The sequence below is a fragment of the Oryctolagus cuniculus genome, chromosome 7 (assembly GCF_964237555.1).
Source record: "Oryctolagus cuniculus chromosome 7, mOryCun1.1, whole genome shotgun sequence".
In the NCBI taxonomy this organism is placed as follows: domain Eukaryota; kingdom Metazoa; phylum Chordata; class Mammalia; order Lagomorpha; family Leporidae; genus Oryctolagus; species Oryctolagus cuniculus.
In genome coordinates, this window is record NC_091438.1 from 78,314,729 (window position 1) to 78,338,927 (window position 24,199).

The following is a 24,199-nucleotide window of genomic DNA, read 5'->3' on the forward strand; positions in this document are numbered from 1 at the left end:
CTTCCAGGTACTAAGCACATACTATATACTTTGTGAATTAAATTGCTTAGTTTAGGATAGGGAAACAAAGGCCATTTTCACCTTTCTTTTTTACTGATGTAGGGACGGGAATACAGATAAGGTAAAACTTCAAGAACCACAAATATAAAGTGGCAAGGTTTCAAGTTTTGGGGAAAAGTGGGCATTCTGTCTGGACACAGGTTGGTAAGATTAAAGGAAGTGATTAGAGGGAACAACCATTTTATATTAGCTGTACAAAGTATCAACAGCTATGTTTTAAGAAAACAGGGATCTGGGGCCAACACTGTGGCATAATGGATTAAGCCACTGCCTGCAATGCCAGCATACCACATGGATGCCATTTTGTGTTCTGGCTGCTCTACTTCTGATCCAGCTCTCTGCTAATGCACCTGGCAAAGCAGTGGAAGACGGCTCAAGTCTTTGGGCCCCCACACCCACGTGGGAGACCCTGGCTTTGGCCTGGCCTAAGCCTGGCTGTTGCAGCTATTTGAGTAATGAATGAGTAGATGCAAGCTCTCTCTCTTTTTATTTCCCTCTCTCTCTGTAATTCTACCTTTCAAATACATAAAACAAATCTTACCAACCACCCCCCCAAAAAAAGAAAAAAGGGATGGCAGAAAAGGTGGTTTGATAAATGGTTTGAAGCAGTTGAAGCAGATGAGAATGGAATAGAGGGTTATTTAAGAAGCAGAGAAGATATCTTTGGAAGCAATAATAAAGATGACCTAAGAAACACCAGCCTTAGAAATACACAAGGGGGGCCGGTGCCGTGACTCACTAGGCTAATCCTCCGCCTTGCGGCGCTGGCACACCGGGTTCTAGTCCCGGTTGCCCCTCTTCCAGGCCAGCTCTCTGCTGTGGCCAGGGAGTGCAGTGGAGGATGGCCCAAGTGCTTGGGCCCTGCACCCATGGGAGACCAGGAGAAGCACCTGGCTCCTGCCATCGGATCAGCGCGCTGCGCTGGCCGCAGTGCACCGGCCGCGGTGGCCATTGGAGGGTGAACCAACGGCAAAAGGAAGACCTTTCTCTCTGTCCCTCTCTCTCTCACTGTCCACTCTGCCTGTCAAAAAAATAAAAATAAAAAAAAAAAAAAGAAAAGAAAAGAAAAGAAATACACAAGGGGGTTGGCACTGTGGTGTAGCAGGTAAAGCCTCTGCCTGCACTGCTGGCATCCCATATAGACACAGGTTTGAGTCCTGGCTGCTCCACTTCCGATCCGGCTCTCTGCTATGGCCTGGAAAGCAATAGAAGATGGCCCAAGTGCTTGGGCCCCTTAGGAACACCAGAAGAAGTTCCTGGCTCCTGGCTTTGGATCAGCCCAGCTCCAGCCGTTGAAGCCATCTGGGGACTTAACCAGTGGATGGAAGACCTCTCTCTGCTTCTCTGTAACGATGCCTTTCAAATAAATAAATAAATCTTTCTTTAAAAATACACAAATAAAAAAAGATTAAAAAAATGCACAGGTCATAGTGGGGAATGGTTGCTCAGGAGATAAGAGGAAGTGATGGACAGCACTGGAGAAGGAAGCATTAAGAAGGGAGAAAAACAGGACTAATGCATCCTGGGAAGCCATAGATGGCTCAAGCACTTGGGTCCCCACTACCAACATGGGAGACCCAGATAGTGTTCTGGGCTCTGGGCTTCCACCTGGCCTAGACCTGGCTGTTTCAGTCATTTGGGCAGTGAACCAACAGATGGAAGATCTCTATCATTCCACATTGCCTTTCAAGTAAATGAAAATAAATAAACATGAGAGAGCGAGTGAGAAAGAAAGAAAAAGGTGCTCTCGGTTTCCTAATGCCTTTAACAATGACATGATATTTTATTCTCCAAATAAGAATGCTGACAGGCTGGATGGTGAAATGATGAACTATTTAGTCTATTTTTTTAATTTCAATTAACAAGCACCGCAAGGTATGCTTTACATATTTCAAACCACACAGGATTGGACTGGCAGGCAAAGATGTCTGATATCAAAGGTACTGTCATCACTGTAACCATGCTAGTTGAATTCAGAGTGGTATCACCGTGGGCATCAATAAAGACTAAGGTTGCTTGTTTATTTATTTATTAATTTTGAGAGAGATATCATCAGTTAACTTGCATCTGATTACATTTATTTAGCATATCTCTTTACTATCTTACCACAAGTAACTGCCTTGTGTTGTTATAATACTCTATCAAACATGAATTAATTGGGACATTATCTCATTAAGCCTTTGTTACAGTTTGATTACCTTTGGTGTATTATGCCATTTCACTTTCAATAATAAATTTTCTCAAATTTAGCATCTAGTAAAATACCTCAAGTGTTTAAATATTTCCCAAGAGGCACTTTTTAATTGGCTTTCTTTAAATTAACAAAATAGTGTACTGACTTTGAGATGAAATGAATTAGTAATCTGAACTTTTTAATCTTAGTAAATAGTTTCCTAATAATAAAATGAGTTCAGCTGGATCCCAAGACCTAGTATCTTCAGAAAAAAAAATAACATATTTATTCTGGATTACTATATTAACAGTATTCACAGACATAACTGGTACAGCATAAAACTAGAGTTATAGTTCCTGCTTAGTGATTAAAGCTAAAACAGTCAACAAACAGTATATATAGGAATTTTCTAAGTGAAAAATCCTTGATAACTAAGCTTAAAATGGTAATGTTCTACAGACAACTAGACCTCTCAGCCTAGCTCAAAAAAACAGAAATTATTAGACTACATGAGCAAATGTGTATAAATAATGATTTAAATTACCTGTCTTCTTCTCGAACCCATACTGGAGTTTTAGGAATTTGTGCTTCAAAAAACTTAGAGGCTTTGTAACAAAAATTGCTGCAAAAACACTGAAAAGAACATTTTAAAACTAGTTTTCTTATTGTGAAATATTAACTATATACAGAAGAGTAAAAAAAATACATGTGTAATTTTAAAGAATACAGAGAAAACCCATGAATCTACCACTCACATACAGTACCTCTGAAGGCTTCCACGTGTTTCTCCCCAACTGCACTGCCCTCCATGTGCCCCAGCAGTAACCATTATCACAGATTTGGGGTTAAACATTCTCTTATTTTTCTTTAGTTTTACCACCTGTATCTTACCCCTATAAAACATTATCATCCAGTTTTGCCTTTTTAAAATGTTATCTAAATGGAATCATATTGTCATGTATTGTTATCTTTTATTCTGTTGTTCAAAATTATATTTTTAGATTCATTCTGGTAGCTTATTCATTTTCACTGTGTATTATACTTCATTGTCTTAGTATATTGCACTTTATTCTTTATGGACAACTGAGCTCTTTGTAATGTTTTACTACTGCTATAAAATTTAGCATATTAACTATTTATTAAGTGTATAGTTTGGAGGCATGAAGTACATAAAATTGATGTTTCCATGTAAACTGAGGCAGGGGTCAATTCTCATTTTTCCATCTGGATAACTAGTTGTGCCAGTACTAGGTACTGAAAAATCTTTGCTTGCTTTATTAATCTACAACACACACAGTACTATGTTTCAAGTGTCCACATATTTGGTAAGTCTGTTATTCTGTTCCATGATTTACTTGGCCTAGATTTGTGCACTTTTAAGTTTTAAACACTGAAGTCTTAAGAGATGCTCAAGCAAGGAATTTTTTAGTACCTTGACTGAAATACTTACAACTAGAAACAAACTTTTAACATAGTTATTTTCTAACAGGCAAGATTTTATAATTATTTTCAGAATTCTATTTCATATATTGAAAATTAGCTGTTACCTTGAAAATAGCCTTCAAACTTACCTTTCTTTCAGTAATATCATACACTTTATTGGTTTTGGTAGAAATTTTATATTTCTGTTTTGGTACCTAAGGAAAATTAAGTACAGCTTACAAAAGAATCTAAGTAATAAACATGAACATTATATTACAAGATTAAGACTTCTACACATCACATATTTAGCTAATCCATACCATTAGTGTATCATTTCATTTCCTGATCTTTCTGTAAGTATTTTGCTAAATAAAAATATATAAGTAAATAAAGGCCTATATTTTAAAAACTAGTTATGGGCTGGCGCTGTGTAGTAGCGGGTAAAGCCTACCGAACCCACATGGGTGCTGGTTTGAGTCCCAGCTGCTCCACTTCTGATCCAGCTCTCTGCTATAGCCTAGGAAAGCAGTTGAAGATAGTCCAAGTCCTTGGGTCCCTGTATCCAGATGGGAAACCTGGAAGAAGCTCCAGGCTCCTGGTTTCAGATCAGCACAGCTCCAGCTATTGCAGCCATTTGGGGAGTGAACAAGCAGAAGGAAGACCTATCTCTCACTCTGCGGATGGAAGACCTCTCTCTCTGCCTCTGCCTCTGCCTCTCTGTAACTCAGCCTTTCAAATAAATAAATCTTAAAAAAAAAAAAAAAAGCTAAAGAAACCTTAGAGCAAAAAAAAATCACAAAAGCCTGGAAGTACTTTAAAAAAAAAAGAAAAAAACACTAGTTACTTACAATTCCCAGTTTCTTTTGACATAAAGGGTAGCCACAGAGTTTGATAATAGAACGCTCATCCACGACATCACTGTAGTGAGCAGGTGTGATAAACATACCCTATAAAGAAATGAGACAGAGGTTTCTCCCAGATCAATGGAAATGCGACTTATCAGCTCTCTAAGCTTCAAGAATCTCATCTGCAAACACAGACAATAGTATCCACCTTAAAAACTCTGAAGTCAGAGGAGAAAATAAAAGCCACTTAAAGTGTTTGACATATAGTTAGCACCCCAAAAATGGTATTATTAAAACAAAAATGTCTGCCACAGCAGATTATGCATATTAATAGATAAGTTTATGAAGTAATTCTGAGACAGAGAAATGATGATACAGCTATAGCAAAGCTGAATAATGGCAGTATCTTTTATTTTTAAAAAAAGTCATATTCAAGTGACTAGAGACTATTAGTTGAAGGGAAGAGTTGAAGGAAGAAGGACAAAGGCAGCAAGGTGACTACAGAACACAATAATGCATTACACATTGCATAAAGAACTGGAGGAGAGGAGCTGGTAGGCTTCAAACATGGACGAGGAAGCGGGGGGAGGTAAGGATGCTGATTGCCTGATTTGATCAGTGAGTGTTGTATGCATGAGTTGAAATACTGCACTGTGCCCCATAAAGGTATACAATTATGTTAATCAAAAATTTTTAAAGATACATTCAAAAAGTATACTAACAATGTAAAGTTAATAAAATATGATTTTACTTATTTTCTAAAAGTAAAATCTGAAAAAAAAGTTATATTAAAGGATTTCATTGTCACTCTTCAGCAAATTTCTGTCCAAAACTGAAAGAACTGCACAGAATGGTAAGAAGCTGACATCAAATATTTTCCTTTGACATCTTCATGTTCACATTGCTTTTCTTGTTTCACAACTTTGAGAACTTTAACAAGTTTTTCTGTTTTCACAGTAATTGCTATACTCTTTGTTGAAAGTGACATTGTTACAAATGAAGCATTTCTGTTTTGTCTGTTTTCTTTAGTGTCATCATGCATGTAGATTCTGATGCAGTAACCTATATCAATTTACAATACTGTCCTGTTTATATTTCTCTTATTTAGCGCCGCAGCTCACTAGGCTAATCCTCCGCCTAGCGGTGCCGGCACACCGGGTTCTAGTCCCGGTCGGGGCGCCGGATTCTGTCCCGGTTGCCCCTCTTCCAGACCAGCTCTCTGCTGTGGCCAGGGAGTGCAGTGGAGGATGGCCCAGGTCCTTGGGTCCTGCACCCCATGGGAGACCAGGAAAAGCACCTGGCTCCTGGCTCCTGCCATCGGATCAGTGCAGTGCGCCGGCCGCAGCGCGCCAGCCGCGGCGGCCATTGGAGGGTGAACCAACGGCAAAGGAAGACCTTTCTCTCTGTCTCTCTCTCTCACTGTCCACTCTGCCTGTCAAAAAAAATAAATAAATAAAAAATAAAAATAAAAAAAAGAAAAATTTCCAAAATATGCCAAGAATTATTTTTGCAACAGAACCTCTGAGTTTTAGTTTTTTCTCTTAAGGATTATGATGACACAAAAGAGATTTTTATTCAAAAATTTAACACAATAAAGCTGCTTAAAAAAAAATTTAATTCAGATTGCAATTTTCTTATTTTGTGTCTAGTCATAAAAGACTAATAAACCAGGCTTTTAAAAATATCAAAATAAATTACATTAACAAAAATAACACTGTTTGTTAAAATAGCACAACAGCATATTAGAAAACTGACATTGTGACCATAAACACAAAGTGAGGAAAATCAAGTGGTATTAGCAGATTTATTAAAAGAACTACAACGAAGGGGTAAAATATACCTATCCATCTTTAACTTCTTATTTTTAATTGACAAATAATAACTGTATACAGTTATGGGGTACATGTTTCAACACATATATACATTGTGGAATGAGCAAATCAGGTCATAACAAATCCAGTTCATATACTTATCATTTCTTTGCAGTGAGGACATTAAAAATCTACTCTTTTAGTAATTTTGAAGCATACATTATTACCTATAATCATTTTGCTATGTACTTGTTATTTTTCATTAGCATATTTGGAAGTCATTATACAATGAAAAATGCATGGCACTTGATTATTTTAAAAGGTACAAGTTATATAGCTTGTTAGATACATGTAATGACTGAAAACAGTTTCAAAGATTTCAATAATGCAAATACATTGCATGTTGTACTGATTTAAAGATATTATACCACAAAACTAATAATTTACCAACTTAACACATACACATTCCATTAGGAATTCTTCTGTAATATTCTCTTCTAAGAGCTGTTCAACAATACGTAGAGCTTTTCTCTCAAACTCAATCTTCCTTCTCACAGCTGCTTCTAGTTCTGCCTTCCTAAAATTTTAATGAGAAAGTTAATCTATATATGAGCTTTATTATGTCCAATATTCCATGTTTTAAATCCAACACTAGCCTAACCCACTGTTGTGCCTACACACAAACACACACACACACACATTTAAAGATTTTATGCGATGAAAGGCAGAGTTACAGAAAGATAGAGAGAGAGAGAGAGATCTTCTATCTGCTGGTTCACTCCTCAAATGGCCACAATGGCCAGGGCAGGGCCAGGTCAAAGCCAGGAACCAGGACCTTCTTCTGGGTCTCCCACATGAGTGCGGGGAGCCAAGCACTTGGCCATCCTCCTCTGCTTTCCTAGGCTAATTAGCAAGGAGCTGGATTGGAAGTGGAGCTGCTGAGACTTGAACTGGCACCCACATGGGATGCCGGCATTGCAGATGGCGACTTAACCCATTAAGCCACAATGCCAGCCCCAAGTTCATATTTTTTTAATAACTGTTACTGTTGATCCAACACTCTTCAAAAATAAAACAAGCTAGCTGTTGCCCTGTATAGACCAAAAAAATCAGTCATAATGGTTACTGCCAGGATCAGAACACAAGCAAGTATTTAGTGACTTCTATAGTTAACAGGATGAGATTTTTTTTTTTTTTCCTATTAAGAGTTTATACTCTTCACTCTCATGTGTATCTAAAAAGGGATGCTTTTTCTTTGGTAAGTAGCCAGAAATCCAAACAGATTAGAGAGGAAAAAACATGACATCTGTTGTTTTTATAAGCAGAAATTTCTGTCAAGTCTCAAAGTTAACTGGTAGTCAATTAACAAAACAGAGTCACATTTGCAAAGATGCGTTCACTTACTTTTGTTGTGGAGAATGTATGATTTGGGGCAGGCATTTGGTCAATGGTTGAAATCCTAGTTAAGATGACCTGTGCCCCGTATTGGAGTACCCAGGTTTGACACCTCCAGCTCCTGACTCCAGCTTCCTGTTAATGTAGACCCTGAGAGGCAACCTTGGCTCAAGGGTTGAGTTCCTGGCATCCATGTGGTAGACCTGGATTGTGTTTCCAGCTCCTGCCCCAACCACAAATCCAGCCACTGTGAAGATGTGGGCAGTGAACCAGAGGATGCGAGCTTTCTATGTCTGTCTGTTTCTCTCTGTCTCTGCTTGTCAAATAAATTAAAAAAAAAAAAAATTGCAAGGAAAGCTTGTTCTTGCCTTTTACTAGTGGGACTAGGTGAGCCTTTGCTGGTACCCTTGCATTACAGAATATAAAAGCAGAGATTGGATGATCAAACAATAGTCCCTAAAACAGTAGTTTTAAAATCCCATCTGCACATTAGGATCATCTGAGGAGACCTTTTAAAAAAAGGTACTATGTCTAGGTTCCACCGTAGACTAAATTAGAATTCTGAGGATAGGGCATAGTTTGGGCTTTTTTTTTTTTTTTTTTTTTTTGACAGGCAGAGTGGATAGTGAGAGAGAGAGAGAGAGACAGAGAGAAAGGTCTTCCTTTGCTGTTGGTTCACCCTCCAATGGCCGCCACAGCCAGCTGCGGCCGGCGCACCGTGCTGATCTGATGGCAGGAGCCAGGTGCTTCTCCTGGTCTCCCATGGGGTGCAGGGCCCAAGCACTTGGGCCATCCTCCACTGCACTCCCTGGCCACAGCAGAGAGCTGGCCTGGAAGAGGGGCAACCGGGACAGAATCCAGCGCCCCGACCGGGACTAGAACCCGGTGTGCCGGCGCCGCAAGGCGGAGGATTAACCTAGTGAGCCGCGGCGCCGGCCGGTTTGGGCATTTTTTAAAAAGTGCTTAGATAGGGGCCGGTGCTGTGGCGCAGTGGGTTAACACCATGGCCTGAAGCACTGGCATCCCATATGGGCGACGGTTCGAAACCCAGCTGCTCCACTTCCAATCCAGCTCTCTACTATGGCCTTGAAAAGCAGCGGCAGATGGCCCAAGTACTTGGGCCCCTGCACCCAAGTGGGAGACCTGGAAGAAGCTCCTGGCTCCTGGCTTCGGATTGGCACACCTGTGGCCATTGCAGCCAATTGGATAGTGAACCATCGGATGGAAGACCTCTCTCTCTCTCTCTCTGCCTCTCCTTCTCTTTTTGTGTAACTCTGACTTTCAAATAAATAAATAAATCTAAAAAAAAAAGTGCTTAATCTTACAGTGCAACAGGATTGAGGGTGCCATAGACCAAAGATATCAACCATACTGGTGACTCATTTGTTTCTCTCCTGTCCTGGTCTCTGCTTGCCTACCAAAACCACCTTTGCTGGTTTCTTGGACCTTGACATACCTCTCACATTCAGACCTAGAATGCAGTCACTTTTTTTTTTTTTTTTTTTTTGACAGGCAGAGTGGACAGTGAGAGAGAGAGAGACAGAGAGAAAGGTCTTCCTTTGCCGTTGGTTCACCCTCCAATGGCCGCCGCGGCCGGCGCATCCCGCTGATCTGAAGCCAGGAGCCAGGTGCTTCTCCTGGTCTCCCATGCGGGTGCAGGGCCCAAGGACTTGGGCCATCCTCCACTGCACTCCCTGGCCATAGCAGAGAGCTGGCCTGGAAGAGGGGCAACCGGGACAGAATCCGGCGCCCCGACCAGGACTAGAACCCCGTGTGCTGGCGCCGCAAGGAGGAGGATTAGCCTATTGAGCCACGGTGCTGGCCAGCAGTCACTTTTCATCCTAGTTTTCATCATTCATATCTTAGACTTTAGACTTGCCTGGAGCAACACACTTTACAAAAACAAATTGGAGAACTGATGTAGTTTTGCCAACAATTCACCTAACAGGAACCTTAAAACAAGAATTTTGCAACATTCATTCTCCCATCATTTCATAAAGGCTATTTTTATATGAAAGAAGTATAAAATACACGAATACAGTTTATATGGCCATTTTTTATACTGAATATTTAGTTTCATGAAAACTCATTATTTATTTTTATCATTTTGCTGTCTACCAATAAAAGATTCGCCATGTAGTAGATAGGGCCGGAGTTGTAGCATAGTGGGTTAAGCTGCTGCTGCTGATGCCGGCATCCCATATAGGCACTGGTTGGAGTCTCAGCTGCTCCACTTCCAACTGAGCCCCTTGATAATTTACTGGGGAAAGCAGTGGAAGACGGCCCAAGTACTTGGCCACCTGCCACCCTTGTGGGAGACCTGGATAGAATTCCAGGCTCCTGGCTTTGGCCTGGCCCAGCGCCAGCCATTGTGGCCGTTTGGAGAGAGAACCAGTGGATTGAAGATGTGTCTGCTGCCTGTCTGTCTCTCTGTCTGTAACTCTGCCTTTCAAAAAAAAAATTAAATATTTGGGGAAAAAAAGATCAATAGACAACCCACATTACAAAACTGCTGTCTCATCAATCACTCTAACCTGTGATAACAGCCACATTCCTCTTCACTGATAGATACTAGAGCTGCTGCCCTCTGCCCCAACATACAATAGGAAGTGCATATACAGGGGCAGTTCACAAACTTTTTGTTCTCAAGACCCCTTGATAGCCTTAAAATTAGAACCTTTGCTTATGTGGGTTACATCTAACAATAGTTACAATAGGACTGAAACTAAGAATTGTAAAAGTATTTATTTATTAATTCATTGAATATTAATTAATGCATTCATTACATGTTAACATTTTCAAAGAAAAAATTTTGTGAGAGAAGTAGAATTAATCCCTATTTTATCAAGTCTATTCAATATCTGTTTTAATAGTAGTTGCCTGGATTCAATATAGACGTATTTTTCAGTTTGAATAAACTATTTTAGAGGGTCTCTTCTCTCAACAATTATTTGGCTACTCCTACGGATTTCTTTTCTTTTTTTTTTTTTTTTCAGTTGTTTCAGCATCCTGGGTGATCTGCTCAAAACAGATTTCAAAGCTTACCTATTTTGCTCAAATTGTAGGAAATGTGATCTCCACAGGATTGTGGTCAGATCAGTTATAAGGACAGCTGCAAATCACCATCACACTCGATATTTCCAAAAGTTAGTATTATGTTACTCCACAGGGAAATACTCTCTAAAACAGACCCCAGAGCCATCCAGTTCTCCACTCATGGATGACCACCACTCCTCGGGTTTTAAAACTTTTAGAACTTTGGCTGGTCTCGCAGCTCACTAGGCTAATCCTCCGCCTCCGGCGCCGGTACCCCGGGTTCTAATCCCAGCTGGGGCACTGGTTCTGTCCCAGTTGCTCCTCTTCCAGGCCAGCTCTCTGCTGTGGCCCGATAAGGCAGTGGAAGATGGCCCAAGTGCTTGGGCCCTGCACCCACATGGGAGACCAGGAGGAAGCACCTGGCTCCTGGCTTCAGATTGGCACAGCGCACCGGCCATAGCAGCCATTAGGGGGGTGAACCAATGGAAGGAAGACCTTTCTCTCTGTCTCTCTCTCACTGTCTAACTCTGCCTGTCAAAAAAGAACCAAAAAACAAAAAACAAACTTTTAGAACTTAAATCCCACTACGTTGTTTCTTAAAGCTTTCGCCTTCGCACGTAGACAATCTTCACGTCTCATCACAGCCTCCCAGTCTCCGTCTGAGCCTTCCTCATGCTTTCTTCCCTTGCGCTAGTGTGGCACCTCACCCTCGGCATCTCTTTATTTGAAGCGGTTCTTTGGCTGGAGGTCTCGTCTCACTACTCTTTATATGGTTCACACCTATTTAGCCTTCATGGCTCAGCTTCATTGGTATTTCCTCAGAGAAGTTTTTTCCCTGGAAACCCACAGCCAACTTCCCTACCACCCTCAACTTCACTGGACTTTTGTTATTACTTCCTCCTCCTAACATCATAGCCTAACTTATCACTTTGCTATTTGCATTGGTTTAATTAGTATGTCTCTTTTTCACTAGACAAGAACTATGTCTACTATGTTAACATCACACCCTCAGAGCCTAACAAAAGTTTGAAATATCTCATCCTCAGTAAATAATTTCTGAAGGAGGCTGGCGCCCGCGGCTCACTAGGCTAATCCTCCGCCTGCGGCGCCAGCACACCGGGTTCTAGTCCCGGTCGGGGTGCCGGATTCTGTCCCGGTCGCTCCTCTTCCTGTCCAGCTCTCTGCTATGGCCAGGGAGTACAGTGGAGGATGGCCCAAGTGCTTGGGCCCTGCACCCGAATGGGAGACCAGAGACCAGGAGAAGCACCTGGCTCCTGGCTTCGGATCAGTGTGGTGCACTGGCCGCAGCGGCCATTGGAGGGTGAACCAACAGAAAAAAAGGAAGACCTTTCTCTCTGTCTCTCTCACTGTCCACTCTGCCTGTCAAAAATAATAATAATAATAATAATTTCTGAAGGAATGAGTAAATTAAGGCCAAAGTGAATATAAGATTAGTGAATCTTCAGAAAGTGATAAATCATATATATGATTTATATATACATATACACGCAAAAACACACACACACTTTTTAAGCCCCTTCACTGACTGTTCCTTTTCCAGAAAACTTGTGACATGAGATAGTATCTTGCCTTTAAAAAAAAATTTACCTGAGAGGCAAAGAGACAGAGAGAGAGACAGATAAAGAACTCCCATATGATGGTTCATTCAGAAAATGCTTGCAATGGCTAGGGCTAGACTAGGGTTGAAGCCAGAAGCTGGGAATCCAATCCAGGTCTCCCATGTAGTTGGCAGGGACCTAATTATTGGAACCATCACTGCTGCCTCCCAGGGTCTGAACCGGCAGGAAGCTGAAGTTAGAAGCTAGAGCCAGGAATTGAACCCAGACTTCGAAGTGGCACGTGGCTTCTCAACCACTAGGCCAAACACCCACCCATATCTTGCCTTTGAAGAAATCAAAAGACAGTACAGGATAGCTTTTTGATGAAAATCTGGACTTTATGTAACAAACAACAGAAAGGTTTTTCAGAGTGCCAGAGACATGTCTGAACAGTGACTCAGTCTCTAACATATAAAGCAATAAAAGAAGAGTGTACCTAAAAAGGTGGGAAGGGGGATCTGGGTAAATCAGTAACGTTGTTACCAGACACCTTCCTACAGATATTGGTATCTTTAACCAGCAGTCTGAGTGTCTAGGTTGGTTTTGTTTTATTTAATTCATTTGAAAGGCAGAGAGACAGAGATCTCCCTTTTACTGGTTTACTCCCCAAACGCTTGCAACTGCCAGGGCTGGCCCTGCTAAAGCTAGGAGCCAGGAACTCAATCTGGGACTCCCAAGTAGGTTGCAGGGTCCCAACTACTTGAGTCATCACCTGCAGTCTCCCAAGGTGTGCATTAGAAGGAAGCTGGAATTGGAAATGGAGCCAGGACTGGATCCCATGCATGTTGACATGGCACACAGACCACCCCAAGTGGCATTTTAACAGTTGCACCAAGTGCCCACCCTCTAGTTTGGTTCTCTTAAAGCCTGGAGGAGAGGGATGTAACAACTTACAGTGCTTTCCTTGCATCATAATTGTCTCCCAATAGACTGGTTTAATTAATACAATACTGGTTTAATAATAAAGACTGGTTTAATTAATACTGGTTTAATAATAAAGACTGGTTTAATTAATTCAAGGCACACAGATAAGCGAATGCAGTTGTTCAAGCAGTTCTCTTACCTTTTAGAAGCATCTTCTGATTTCAAGGCTCTTGTCTGTTTAGTGCCTACAATTTAAGAACTATATATATAGGTCAACTCTACACCAACATATCAGATGCAGCAGACTCCTACCCAAATAACAAACTGTAGCCCACCTTCTCTTTTTCATTTCCAATTATATGTGTAAATCAAAACGCAACTGGAAGGGAAACCAATTTCTTTGTAAATTAACTACTCCCTCATTTTTCTTAGTTACAACGTTATCTCTTTTGGTGACTGAATGGGCTCACGTGTCACAGCTGCTTAATCAAGCACTCCTAAAAATCCGAGATCGGAGTACTTTCTCACAATCCCCCAACCGTTCACTCCCAGGAGGAGAGAGGCGAGTCCAACACCTCCGAGGACAGGTCCAAGGTTTAAGGCAGATTGTATACGCTGCCAACCTCGCCCTGGTCACTCGCCCACCCTGGGGACCCCAGCTCTGGGCTCCCAGAACCCCCACTGCCCTTTCCTTCACACAACCCCCGTATCAAGGGTTCAGCTCCAACGGGGAGATCTTTCCCAAAACGCGCAAGGACTGCGGTGCAAAGCTCTAGGCCTCCTCTGCACCAGACAACCCTCCCCTAGGGCAGTCTTTCGAGAGCACCCACGCGCCTCCGGCCAGAATTCCGTCGGGATCCTGTCCCGGGGCTCCAAACGGGGGAAGAGGGCCCTGTTCCTACCTTTGGCGTTTCGGGAGGCGCGAGGAGCCCGGGCCTTCCGGCCGGGAGAACACGACTCCAGCCAGTCAGCCATGGGAGTCAGCCTTGAGAAAGCCAGGAACCTCCTCCGGCGACTCCCGCCCCCGCGAGGCCCCGCCCCCTACGCACAGCGCGGGGCGGGCCTGCCGCGGCGGGGCGGGGCCGGGGGCGGGGCCGGGAGAGCGACCTGCGCGGCCCGAAGACGAGGTGGTGGAGTGGGTAGAGAAGGCGCGAGGTCTGGCCGGTAGGTGGACGCGCCGAGAGCCGTGGGGCGGCAGGGGCTCGCGGCTGCTGGTGAGCGGCGGAGGACTGGGTGCCGCGGGCCTTGGAGGCCCCCGCTGGGTGGTGGGGCCGGAACGTCTGGGCGAGCCGGAGAAATGGCCTCCTCTGGATGCCGCCCGCACGCGTGCGAGGGTGTTACCGGCCTGTGAGCGCGCTGCCTGAAGACCCTGCTGACCTGCGCCGGCTCTGCGGGCCTGGAGGCGCGGGGCCAGCGACGGTGAGCGGGGGCGGAGCGGTGCCCTGCTCCTGAGCGCTTGCCGGGGCTCGGCGGGGCGGTTTCGCCGGATTGATGACTTTGGGGACTGCAGCTCTCAGACATGGGATGGAGGGCATCTGAGCCTTCACCCTCTCTGGGTGGTTTAGTTGTATTGCACCCTCCCCCCTTTTTTGGTCAACTTTGTATTAAAAAGTAAACAATTGCCGAACAAAATTTTTATTTCAAGTCCGCCTTTTGGAAATACTTTTGTATTTGCCTCGCTTTTTGGGAGTGCTCCTTGGGTTTTTGTTTTTGTTATTTAAGGTATCTGAAAACTATGCTCCTGGAAGATTTAAAAGGTGAATAAGAAAAAAAATGCAAGAGTCTTAAAAAATCGTTGATTTCTTACTATAATTAGTAGTAACATTTCGACTACAAAACTTTGCATTTTCTTTATTGTTTACTAATGTTCATCATAAGTTATGTATGCATGAATACATCAGTGGGATATTACACAGTTAACTGTTTTTCTTAGTACATTTCAGCGACAGAACTAGGATATATAAGGAGAAATGGCTGTAGAGGAACTTCAATCCATAATAAAAAGATGTGTAAGTGATTTTTTTGTCTTTTTGTAAAGTTAAATACCTTTCAAAACACCTAAGGGTATAGATTATTTTTAAATAGTTTTGTGTTTATCTTCTTTAATCCCTGCTCCTTTTGATCTATAAATAGAATGAGGGCAGGAAGGCACATTGGATTATTTCTCCAGGTAACATACTGATCTAAATAACCTTTTCACTGTTAATACTGATCCTTTTCCCTCGGTTTCTTTGGTACAGTGGATTTTGAGATCATTAAAGTACTTAGTTTTTTGTTTTGTTTTTACCAGCAAATACTAGAAGAGCAAGACTTTAAAGAAGAAGATTTTGGCCTATTTCAGATAGCAGGCCAAAGATGCCTAGAAGAAGGGCATATAACCCAGCTCTTAGAAATTATTCAAAATGAAAAGAATAAGGTAAGTTCTATCTTTGTGTTTACTTTTTAGTCTTTATTTGGGAAGAGAATAATCACATGATGCCATTATTCATCCCTTCCTTTATGTATCACACATTTAAGAATCAACTTAAACTTCCACAGTAGGAAACTGTGGAAGACAAAAAAGAAACTAGGAATGTTTCTGTACCTTAAGGTAGATAGAGTCTGGTGCAAGAGAGAAACATGGAGGCAACTAGCAGTAAGGAAGCAGAATAAATGAAAGAAATGCTGGGAAGTCTAAGTGAAGGCTTTACAAGGAGCACTATTACTTCTGGTTTAGGGAGGCAGCTGTGGCATTTTAACTGTTAATTTACATTGAGAAGTAGAAGTAACAGGCTCATTTTTAAGGAGCAGCCCTTTCTCCAGCCGGAGTGGTTATGGAAAGCCAAATTTTAATTAAGCAATATATTACACAAAATATTTTTGTGTATAATGTTACAAGAAGAGAAAGCTGAGTGACCTTACTGACCTTACTGGCCAATATTTTCCCACTGAAATGGTCTAAGACATCATTCTCCACATTGGGAAAGGATCTTGTTTGTGGATCAGGAACAGTTTCTTCCTGGGACACAGTGTTGGGAACACACTGCCAGATTTTCTGTCTTTGGACTCCCCTTCTTGACTCTAGGGAACATTGTGTTCTTTCTAGGAATATGGTCTTTCTTCATTTTAAGTGCTATTTATTTATATGGAAGTTGTCTTTGTTGATATCACAATCTACCAATGCTGGTCTGTGATTCTGTCCAGGGCACATTGATTGGATTTGGGAGATTCCTAAGACTTTGATTGCAAATTGTTGTATAACTTAAATGACTTATCCCTTTTTAATTTTTTATTTTGTTTTTGATATGTGTCTAAAACTTTCTAGCAAAAATAAAGGAAATTTCATGTTTTTTCAAAACTCTTGATTTTTTTTACCAATTAACATTCTCAGAGGATAATCTTGAGTATATGTAGCTTTTATCAAATAACGAAATTAAATAACAGAAGCCGGCGCCGTGGCTCAATAGGCTAATCCTCCACCTTGCGGCGCCGGCACACCGGGTTCTAGTCCCGGTTGGGGCGCCGGATTCTGTCCCGGTTGCCCCTCTTCCAGGCCAGCTCTCTGCTATGGCCAGGGAGTGCAGTGGAGGATGGCCCAGGTGCTTGGGCCCTGCACCCCATGGGAGACCAGGAAAAGCACCTGGATCCTGCCATCGGATCAGCGCGGTGCGCCGGCTGCAGCGGCGGCCATTGGAGGGTGATCCAACGGCAAAGGAAGACCTTTCTCTCTCTGTCTCTCTCTCACTGTCCACTCTGCCTGTCAAAAAAAAAAAAAAAAAAAGAAAAGAAATTAAATAACAGTACTTTTTACTGTGTGCCACATGCTATCCTAAGTAATTTATGTTTACTAACTTACTTAGTTTCTCCAGAATCCCAAAAGATAGGTACTACAAGGGTACTTCAAAAAGTTCATGAGCGGCTGGCACTGTGGCGTAGCAGGTTACGCTGCTGCTTGCAGCACTGGCATCCCCAATGGGTGCTGGTTCGGGTCCCAGCTGTTCCACTTCCAGTCCAGCCCTCTGCTAATGCGCCTGGGAAAGCAGAGAAGATGGCCCAAGTGCTTGGGGCCCTGTACCCACTTGGGAGACCCAAATGAAGCTCCTGGCTCCTGGCTTCTGTCTGGCCCACCCCTGGCTGTTGCAGCCATTTGGGGAATGAACCAGTGGATAAAAGATCTCTCCCTCTCTATAATTCTTACTTTCAAATAAATAATTTTAAAAAGTTCGTAAAACAAGTAAAAGATGTTTGTTTTGGTGCAAAAAAAATTTTAGAAATTCATGAATATGGAGAGGGGTGGTTCTTAAAGAGAGCTGGATCAGAAGTGGAGCAGCCGGGTCTAGAACCGGCGTCCATATGGGATGCTGGCGCTTCAGGTCAGGGCTTTAACCCACTGCGCCACAGCGCCGGCCCCTTTAAAAATGTTTATTGGGTGAGTATTGTGGTGCAGTATTGTGGTTAAGCTGCTGCTTGGGACACCCACTTACATTTCAGAGTACCTGGGATTGACTCCCCAACTCTGCTTCCAATGCAGTTTCCTGCTGATGCACCTGAAAGAAAGCCAATGATGGCCCAAGTAGTTGGGTTCTTGCCACCCATATGGGAGACCTGGATGGAGTTTCAGACTCCTGCCTGGCCCAGCCCTCGCCAGTAACCCTGTGGAAGGAAAAAAAATCTCTCCCTGTGCCTCTCCCTCTCGTGCTGGCTTTCGAATAAATAAATAAGATAACATTTTAAAAATGCTTAGTATAAAAGACTATGCATAGATTTGAAATTTTTTATACCCAAATAAGCTTCTCTTTTAATTCCATTTACCATGAACTGTTTGAAGTGTCCTCATACTATTAAATTCATTTTGTAGATGAGAAACATAAACCGAAAGGTTAAGTGACTTACCCAAAATTAACTCAGCTTTTATTTGACATCCAGGATTCAGTCCTAGATAACTTTTTTTGGAGGTCTTAACCACTCTGCGCCACCTCTGGTTAGCACTGTGTAACACTTGCAAGAGAATTTTAGGGTAGAATAGAGTGGACTGATTGACTGTGGAGGTGAGGCATCAGAGATAACTGGATTCCTAGTCTGTGAAAGGACAGTGCACCATTTGATATCCAGAACTGAAAAAGGAAACCTCATAGAGGAGCAGATTTCCTTTTTTCTTTTTAAAGATTTGTTTATTTGAAAGACAGAGTTACAGAGAGAGATGGAGAGACACAGAGAGAAAAAAGTCTTCTAGTCTGCTGATTCACTCCCCAGATGGCTGCCGTCAGCTAGGACTGGGCCAGGCTGGAGCCAGGAGCATCATCTGGGTCTCCCATGTGGGTGGCAGGGGCCCAAGTGTCTGGACCATCTTTTGCTGCTTTCTCAGGCTCGTTAGCCGAAGCTGGATCAGAAATGGGACAGCTGGGACTCAAACCAGTGCCCACATGGGATGCCAGCACTGCAGGCAACAATTTAACCCACTGCGCCATAGTGCCAGTCCCCAGGAGCAGATTTTCTGAAGGAAGACAAGTGAGTTCAGTTTTAGAAATTTTGAGTTTAAGATGCAGCAGAAAATTGGAAAACGAGATTTGGAGCTCAGTAGAGACATAGGAGATTAAGCTGTGGATTTGTGCATGACTGTTAAAGGTTAAGTAATTGAAGCAATGTGGGGAGAAAAAGAATTTGCCTGAGTTCACAGGAAGAGGAAAGAAGGGAAGAGGCCTAGAATCATCTTGAGGAATTAATGAACAGGTGAAGAGGAAGAGGCTGCCAGAAGACTGGCATCAGTGAGAGAGAGAGAAATGTCATTGTTCTTCATGCATTGCATACTCGAGTGCTTTATTTTTAGTATGCTTCAAAATAGCTAATGGGATAGATTTAAGTACAGTGTGGCTTAGTCTTAATAGCTGGAGAATCACCCTTCTATGGGTGATCTAAATGTAGAGGTTCAGATGTTCATAAGACGGTATTTAAAACTGACTGCCATTTAATTTTCTTGCCAGGTAAACCTATCAACATTGATGAGGGTTCTGTTAATCTGTTGTGTTTAATGTTTAAAAATATTTACCATATGTATAGTAATTTGTCCTAAGATTATATTGCAGGACTTATCAACCTTAATGCTATTAACGTTTGGAAAGGATAATGCTTTATTGTGTGGGCTGTCGTGTGCATTGCACGATAGTTAGCAGTAACCTTAGCCCCTACCTGTCAGATACCAGTATGAAAACCCTACCCCACCACCACCTCCAGTAATGACAACCAAAAATGTCTCCAGAAATTGCCCTATGTCCTCTTTGGAGGTAGGGGGCAAAACTGCCCCAGTGGAAATCTCTGATACAGGAGGAAAAGCATGGGCTTGGGAACTAGATAGTGTTACATGCAAACCCTGGCCCTGCCACATTTAGTTGTCAGATATTGAGCATGTTACTGATTTCTAAACTTTGGCATTCTCATTTATAAATCAGGGAAAACAATTTAACCCTGTATAGTTTTTATCTTTAGACAAAACAAGAATAGCATATCCTACCTGAAGGGTACTCAGTAAGTATTCTCTTCCTCATAACTATCTACCACTCCTCTTCCCTCAGAGCCGTGTGACATTTATGTTGACAGGTTACCTTGTAGGTAATAGTATATTTGTAAAATATATTGTAGGGCCGGCGCCGCGGCTCACTAGGCTAATCCTCCGCCTAGCGGCGCCGGCACACCGGGTTCTAGTCCTGGTCGGGGCGCCGGATTCTGTCCAGTTGCCCCTCTTCCAGGCCAGCCCTCTGCTGTGGCCAGGGAGTGCAGTGGAGGATGGCCCAGGTGCTTGGGCCCTGCACCCCATGGGAGACCAGGAAAAGCACCTGGCTCCTGCCATCAGATCAGCGCAGTGCGCCGGCCGCGGTGGCCATTGGAGGGTGAACCAACGGCAAAGGAAGACCTTTCTCTCTGTCTCTCTCTCACTATCCACTCTGCCTGTCAGAAAAAAAAAAAAAATGTAAAAAATCTCACTCAGATCTGAGATTCCCATTTATTCTTCAGTGGATCACTTAAAGGGTAAAAAAATAGGCTTATAAAAAAGGAAAGAACCGCTTATTTGTAAGAGAAGAAATTAATCTATAGAAATATAGGCTTTGTAATAAGTAATTTGGGATAAATATTTAATAATTTTGAAAAAAACATTAGTAACCGAATAACATAAATTGCTGAGTAAAATCCTGAATGTTGCCCGTCAAGCCACACAAAAAGTAGACGAAAACAGAATATCAAATCTTTGGAGGTGAGATAATTTGTTATGCTTAAAAGTAATAGGGACATTGCTTCTCAGCCTTTTGGCTAAGATCAAGTATAAAAGTAATAGGGACATCATTGTGGCACAGAGCATTAACTGCTGCTTGCAGTGCTGGCATCCCATATTCCAGTTGCTCCGCTTCTGATCCAGACCCCTGATGATGTGCCTGGAAGAGCAGCCGTTGATGACTCAAGTACTTGGGTCCCTGCAACCCATGTGAGAGACCTGGATGGAGTTACTGGCTCCTGGATTTGGCCTGGCCTACCCCAGATGATTGGGATATTTGGGGAGGGAACCAGTAGATGGAAAATCTCTGTCTCTCTGTCTCTCTCTCTCTGTCTCTCTCCCACTCTCCCCCTCTCTTCCTCACTGTTGCTTTGCCTTTCAAATAAATAATAAATTATAAAAAAAATTTTTGACAGGCAGAGTTAGACCGTGAGAGAGAGACAGAGAGAAAGGTCTTTCTTCCGTTGGTTCACACCCCAAATAGCCGCCACGGCCGGCGCTGCACCGATCTGAAGCCAGGAGCCAGGTGCTTCCTCCTGGTCTCCCATGTGGGTGCAGGGACCCAAGCACTTGGGCCATCCTCCACTGCACTCCCCGACCACAGCAGAGAGCTGGACTGGAAGAGGAGCAACTGGGACTAGTACCCAGCGCCCCAACCAAGACTAGAACCTGGGGTGCCAACACCGCAGGCGGAGGATTAGCGTAGTGAGCCACGATGCCGGCCATGAATAAATTTTTAAAAATAGAAGTAATAGACATCATTCAAACTGTATTTGTTGAATACCTATTTTGTAACAGGTTCTATTCTAATTGTGGGAAGTAAGCATAACCGTGAACAAAAGTCACTGGTCATATGGATCTTTAATTCAAATTAATGAAACAGATGCATACATGATAAATAAGTTATATAATATGTCAGAAAGTGGTAAATACTACAGAGAAAAATAAGGCAGAGTAAGGGAGGTGGACTGTGCTGTGTGACATTTCACAGAGATTTGAAGGAAGTCAGGATATAAACTCTGGGACTGTTTGGGGGAAGAGTGTACCAGGCAGAAGAAATAACTACCATTGGAGAATATTCACAGAGAGCAACTGAATTAACTCATTAGGTTAAAACATATGATTGTTTGCTATTTATTAAAATCTAGATCTTCATTTTGTGTCATATTCAACATAAATTTTAATGAATAAGAGATACACATTTTAAAAAAATTTTAAAGAGTGTTTATAAATATGTAGAAGGGAAACCCACCTTGGACCTAAAAGTAGTAGAAGAGGAACTAAAGGAAAAATCATTACATGTGATCATATGAAAAATGACAGGGTGGGGGCCGGCGCTGTGGCACAGTGGGTTAAAGCCCTGGCCTGAAGCGCCAGCATCCCATATGGGCGCCAGTTCTAGTCCCGACTGCTCTTCCTATCCAGCTCTCTACTATGGCCTGGGAAAGCAAGAGAAGATGGCCCAAGTCAGTCCTTGGGTCCCTGCACCCACATGGGAGACCCGAAAGAAGCTCCTGGCTCCTGGCTTCGGATTGGCGCAGCTCCGGCAGTTGCGGCCATCTGGGGAATGAACCAGCAGATGGAAGACCTCTCTCTCTGTTCTACCTCTCTCTGTAACTGTCTTTCAAATAAATAAAATAAATCTTAAAAAAAAAAAAAGATGACAGGGTGAGTGTTAGGCCTCGTGCTTGCATCCCACCCTGCAGGAGTTGGGTTCAATTTCCATGTGTAGCTTCTTTTTTGTTTGTTTGGTTTTTTTTTTGTTTGTTTGTTTGTTTTTAATTTGACAGGCAGAGTTAGAGAAAGAGACAGAGAGAAAGGTCTTCCTTTCGTTGGTTCCCCCCCAAAGTGGCCGCCATGGCCAGCACTGCGCCGATCTGAAGCCATGAGCCAGGTGCTTCTTCCTGGTCTCCCATGTGGATGTAGCGGCCCAAGCACCTGGGCCATCCTCCACTGCTTTCCCGGGCCACAGCAGTCCTCTTCTGGACTGGAAGAGGAGCAACTGGGACTAGGACCGGGCGCCCATATGGGATGCTGGCGCCGCAGGCGGAGGATTAACCAAGTGAGCCTCGGCGCCGGCCCCACCGTGTGTAGCTTCTGATTGCAGCTTAATGGTGATGTGTACCCTGGGAAGTGGCAGTGATGGCTCACTTTTCTGGGTTCCTGCCACTCATAAGAGATTTGTGAATTGAGTTCTTGGCCCCTGGCTTCAGTCCCTCCAACTGTTGTTGGCAAACGGGAAGTGAGTCAAAGGATGGGAGCTCCCTGTATTTATCCAAACAGTGCTCTGGTTGACCTGCTCTAGCAATCAATAATAAAAAGCAAGGCCAACCAAAAACCCTAACAGGTTTTTGTCATAAAGAGATAACATTGACGTGTAGGTAGCACATGCAGATTGCTAAGACGAACACTGAAATAACTGGCTGGTAAGTGAGCAAAGATGTGAACAGATAGTATTTTCTCTTTTGTGAACTCTGTTTCACAAAACGTTCTCCACGATGGTTCTGTGGAACATGTTAAGCCTGTTTCAGAGTATTCAGTGAATTTTCCACTTAGCATTGCCTCACTGATTTCTCTGTATCTCCAAAAAGTCTTAACTTGGATTCTGGGATGTCTCTCCTGCTTTGGAGATAACTATTCTCTTGTTAAACCTGTACTGACTTTCATTATCTTACAACACTGGAGTCAGGAAGAAGTATTGAGTATGCCATTCCATCATCTTCCTACGTCTGTTTTTAGAAATGGTTTATTTTCTATTTTTAGAGATTTATTTACTTATATTTGAAAGCCAGAATGACAGGGAAGGAGAAACTGAGATCTTCCATCTGCTGATTGACTCCCCAAATGCCTGCAATAGCTAGGATATGGCCAGGCTGACGCTAGGGGCCCAGCACTCCATCCAGGTTTCCAGCAGGAATGGTTAGGAACTTTAGAACTTGAGTCATTATCTGTTTCCCAGGATGCATTAGCAGGAAGCTAGATCAGCATGTGGAGTAAGCTTGAACCAGCACTCGGATAAGGGACTTGGGCATCCCAAACATCATCTTAATCTGCTGTGCCGTAGCGCCTGCACATTTTTGTTTCATTTTCAAATATTGAGCCTAGAAATGTACTCCATGAGGGTAGAAATCTTATCTGATGGGTTCCTAACCTTTGTCACCCATACTATATAGTGTATACTTGGTAAATGCTGATGAATTGAAGTACAAAGCAGGCTGGAGACGTGGAGTATAATACTTAAATTTTGAAAACCAGTGGTTTTGATAAGGAATGTGTATAACTGTATAATAAACTTTCTGTGATAAGCATTTTGAAATATTAATGAAGTTACATCCTTTCTTTTTATGTAAGTTACAAATGATTATGTTTAGAAATTCTGTAAGGAATTGACTGGATTTCCTTTATATATGGGAACAAAATTCCTTGTGGAAATTAAGTCATTGCTCATCTTAAGCAAATTATTTCTCTTTTTGGAAATAGAGAAGTTATTTATTTTTTAAATTTATTTTTAAAGTTTAAAACTATAAAAAAATAATAATTATTGGAACTATTTAAATCCTGGCAAGGTCAAGGTACCTGATAAAAAAGTAGACTCTTTTTCCTTTGCTCAATGAATATATTAAAAAACTGTTTTAAAGTACTGATATCTGCTAACAGCCAGCCCTGCAGAGTCACTGGTAAAATGTCGACCTTGTTGGCCTCATCTTTTCTGCTTGAGAAAATTCTCACCT

The 24,199-nt window shown here is 42.5% G+C and overlaps 2 protein-coding genes across 8 annotated transcripts in view; one reads left to right on the top strand and one right to left on the bottom strand.

Annotated features, from left to right (window-relative positions):
• The window catches only part of RPAP2 (RNA polymerase II associated protein 2), a 94,565-nt gene extending 80,270 nt beyond the window's left edge, over positions 1-14,295 (bottom strand). The window contains exons 1-6 of one of the 4 annotated variants that reach the window (XM_017346087.3): positions 14,128-14,295; positions 13,425-13,470; positions 6,759-6,888; positions 4,504-4,602; positions 3,805-3,870; positions 2,778-2,866 (exon numbers count right to left, since the gene is read on the bottom strand). In XM_017346087.3, the coding sequence (XP_017201576.2) occupies positions 2,778-2,866; positions 3,805-3,870; positions 4,504-4,602; positions 6,759-6,888; positions 13,425-13,470; positions 14,128-14,200 (503 nt within the window). In that variant the 5' untranslated portion in view covers positions 14,201-14,295. Of the gene's footprint in view, positions 1-2,777; positions 2,867-3,804; positions 3,871-4,503; positions 4,603-6,758; positions 6,889-13,424; positions 13,485-14,127 lie in introns of all 4 variants that reach the window. The other 3 variants (XM_002715864.5, XM_070078038.1, XM_051857521.2) reach the window with 3 other exon arrangements.
• The window catches only part of GLMN (glomulin, FKBP associated protein), a 39,775-nt gene continuing 29,828 nt past the window's right edge, over positions 14,253-24,199 (top strand). For 2 of the 4 annotated variants that reach the window (XM_051857517.2, XM_051857520.2), the window contains exons 1-3: positions 14,253-14,389; positions 15,159-15,234; positions 15,516-15,641. In XM_051857517.2, the coding sequence (XP_051713477.1) occupies positions 15,196-15,234; positions 15,516-15,641 (165 nt within the window). In that variant the 5' untranslated portion in view covers positions 14,253-14,389; positions 15,159-15,195. Of the gene's footprint in view, positions 14,645-14,845; positions 14,983-15,158; positions 15,235-15,515; positions 15,642-24,199 lie in introns of those variants that run through there. The other 2 variants (XM_051857519.2, XM_051857518.2) reach the window with 2 other exon arrangements.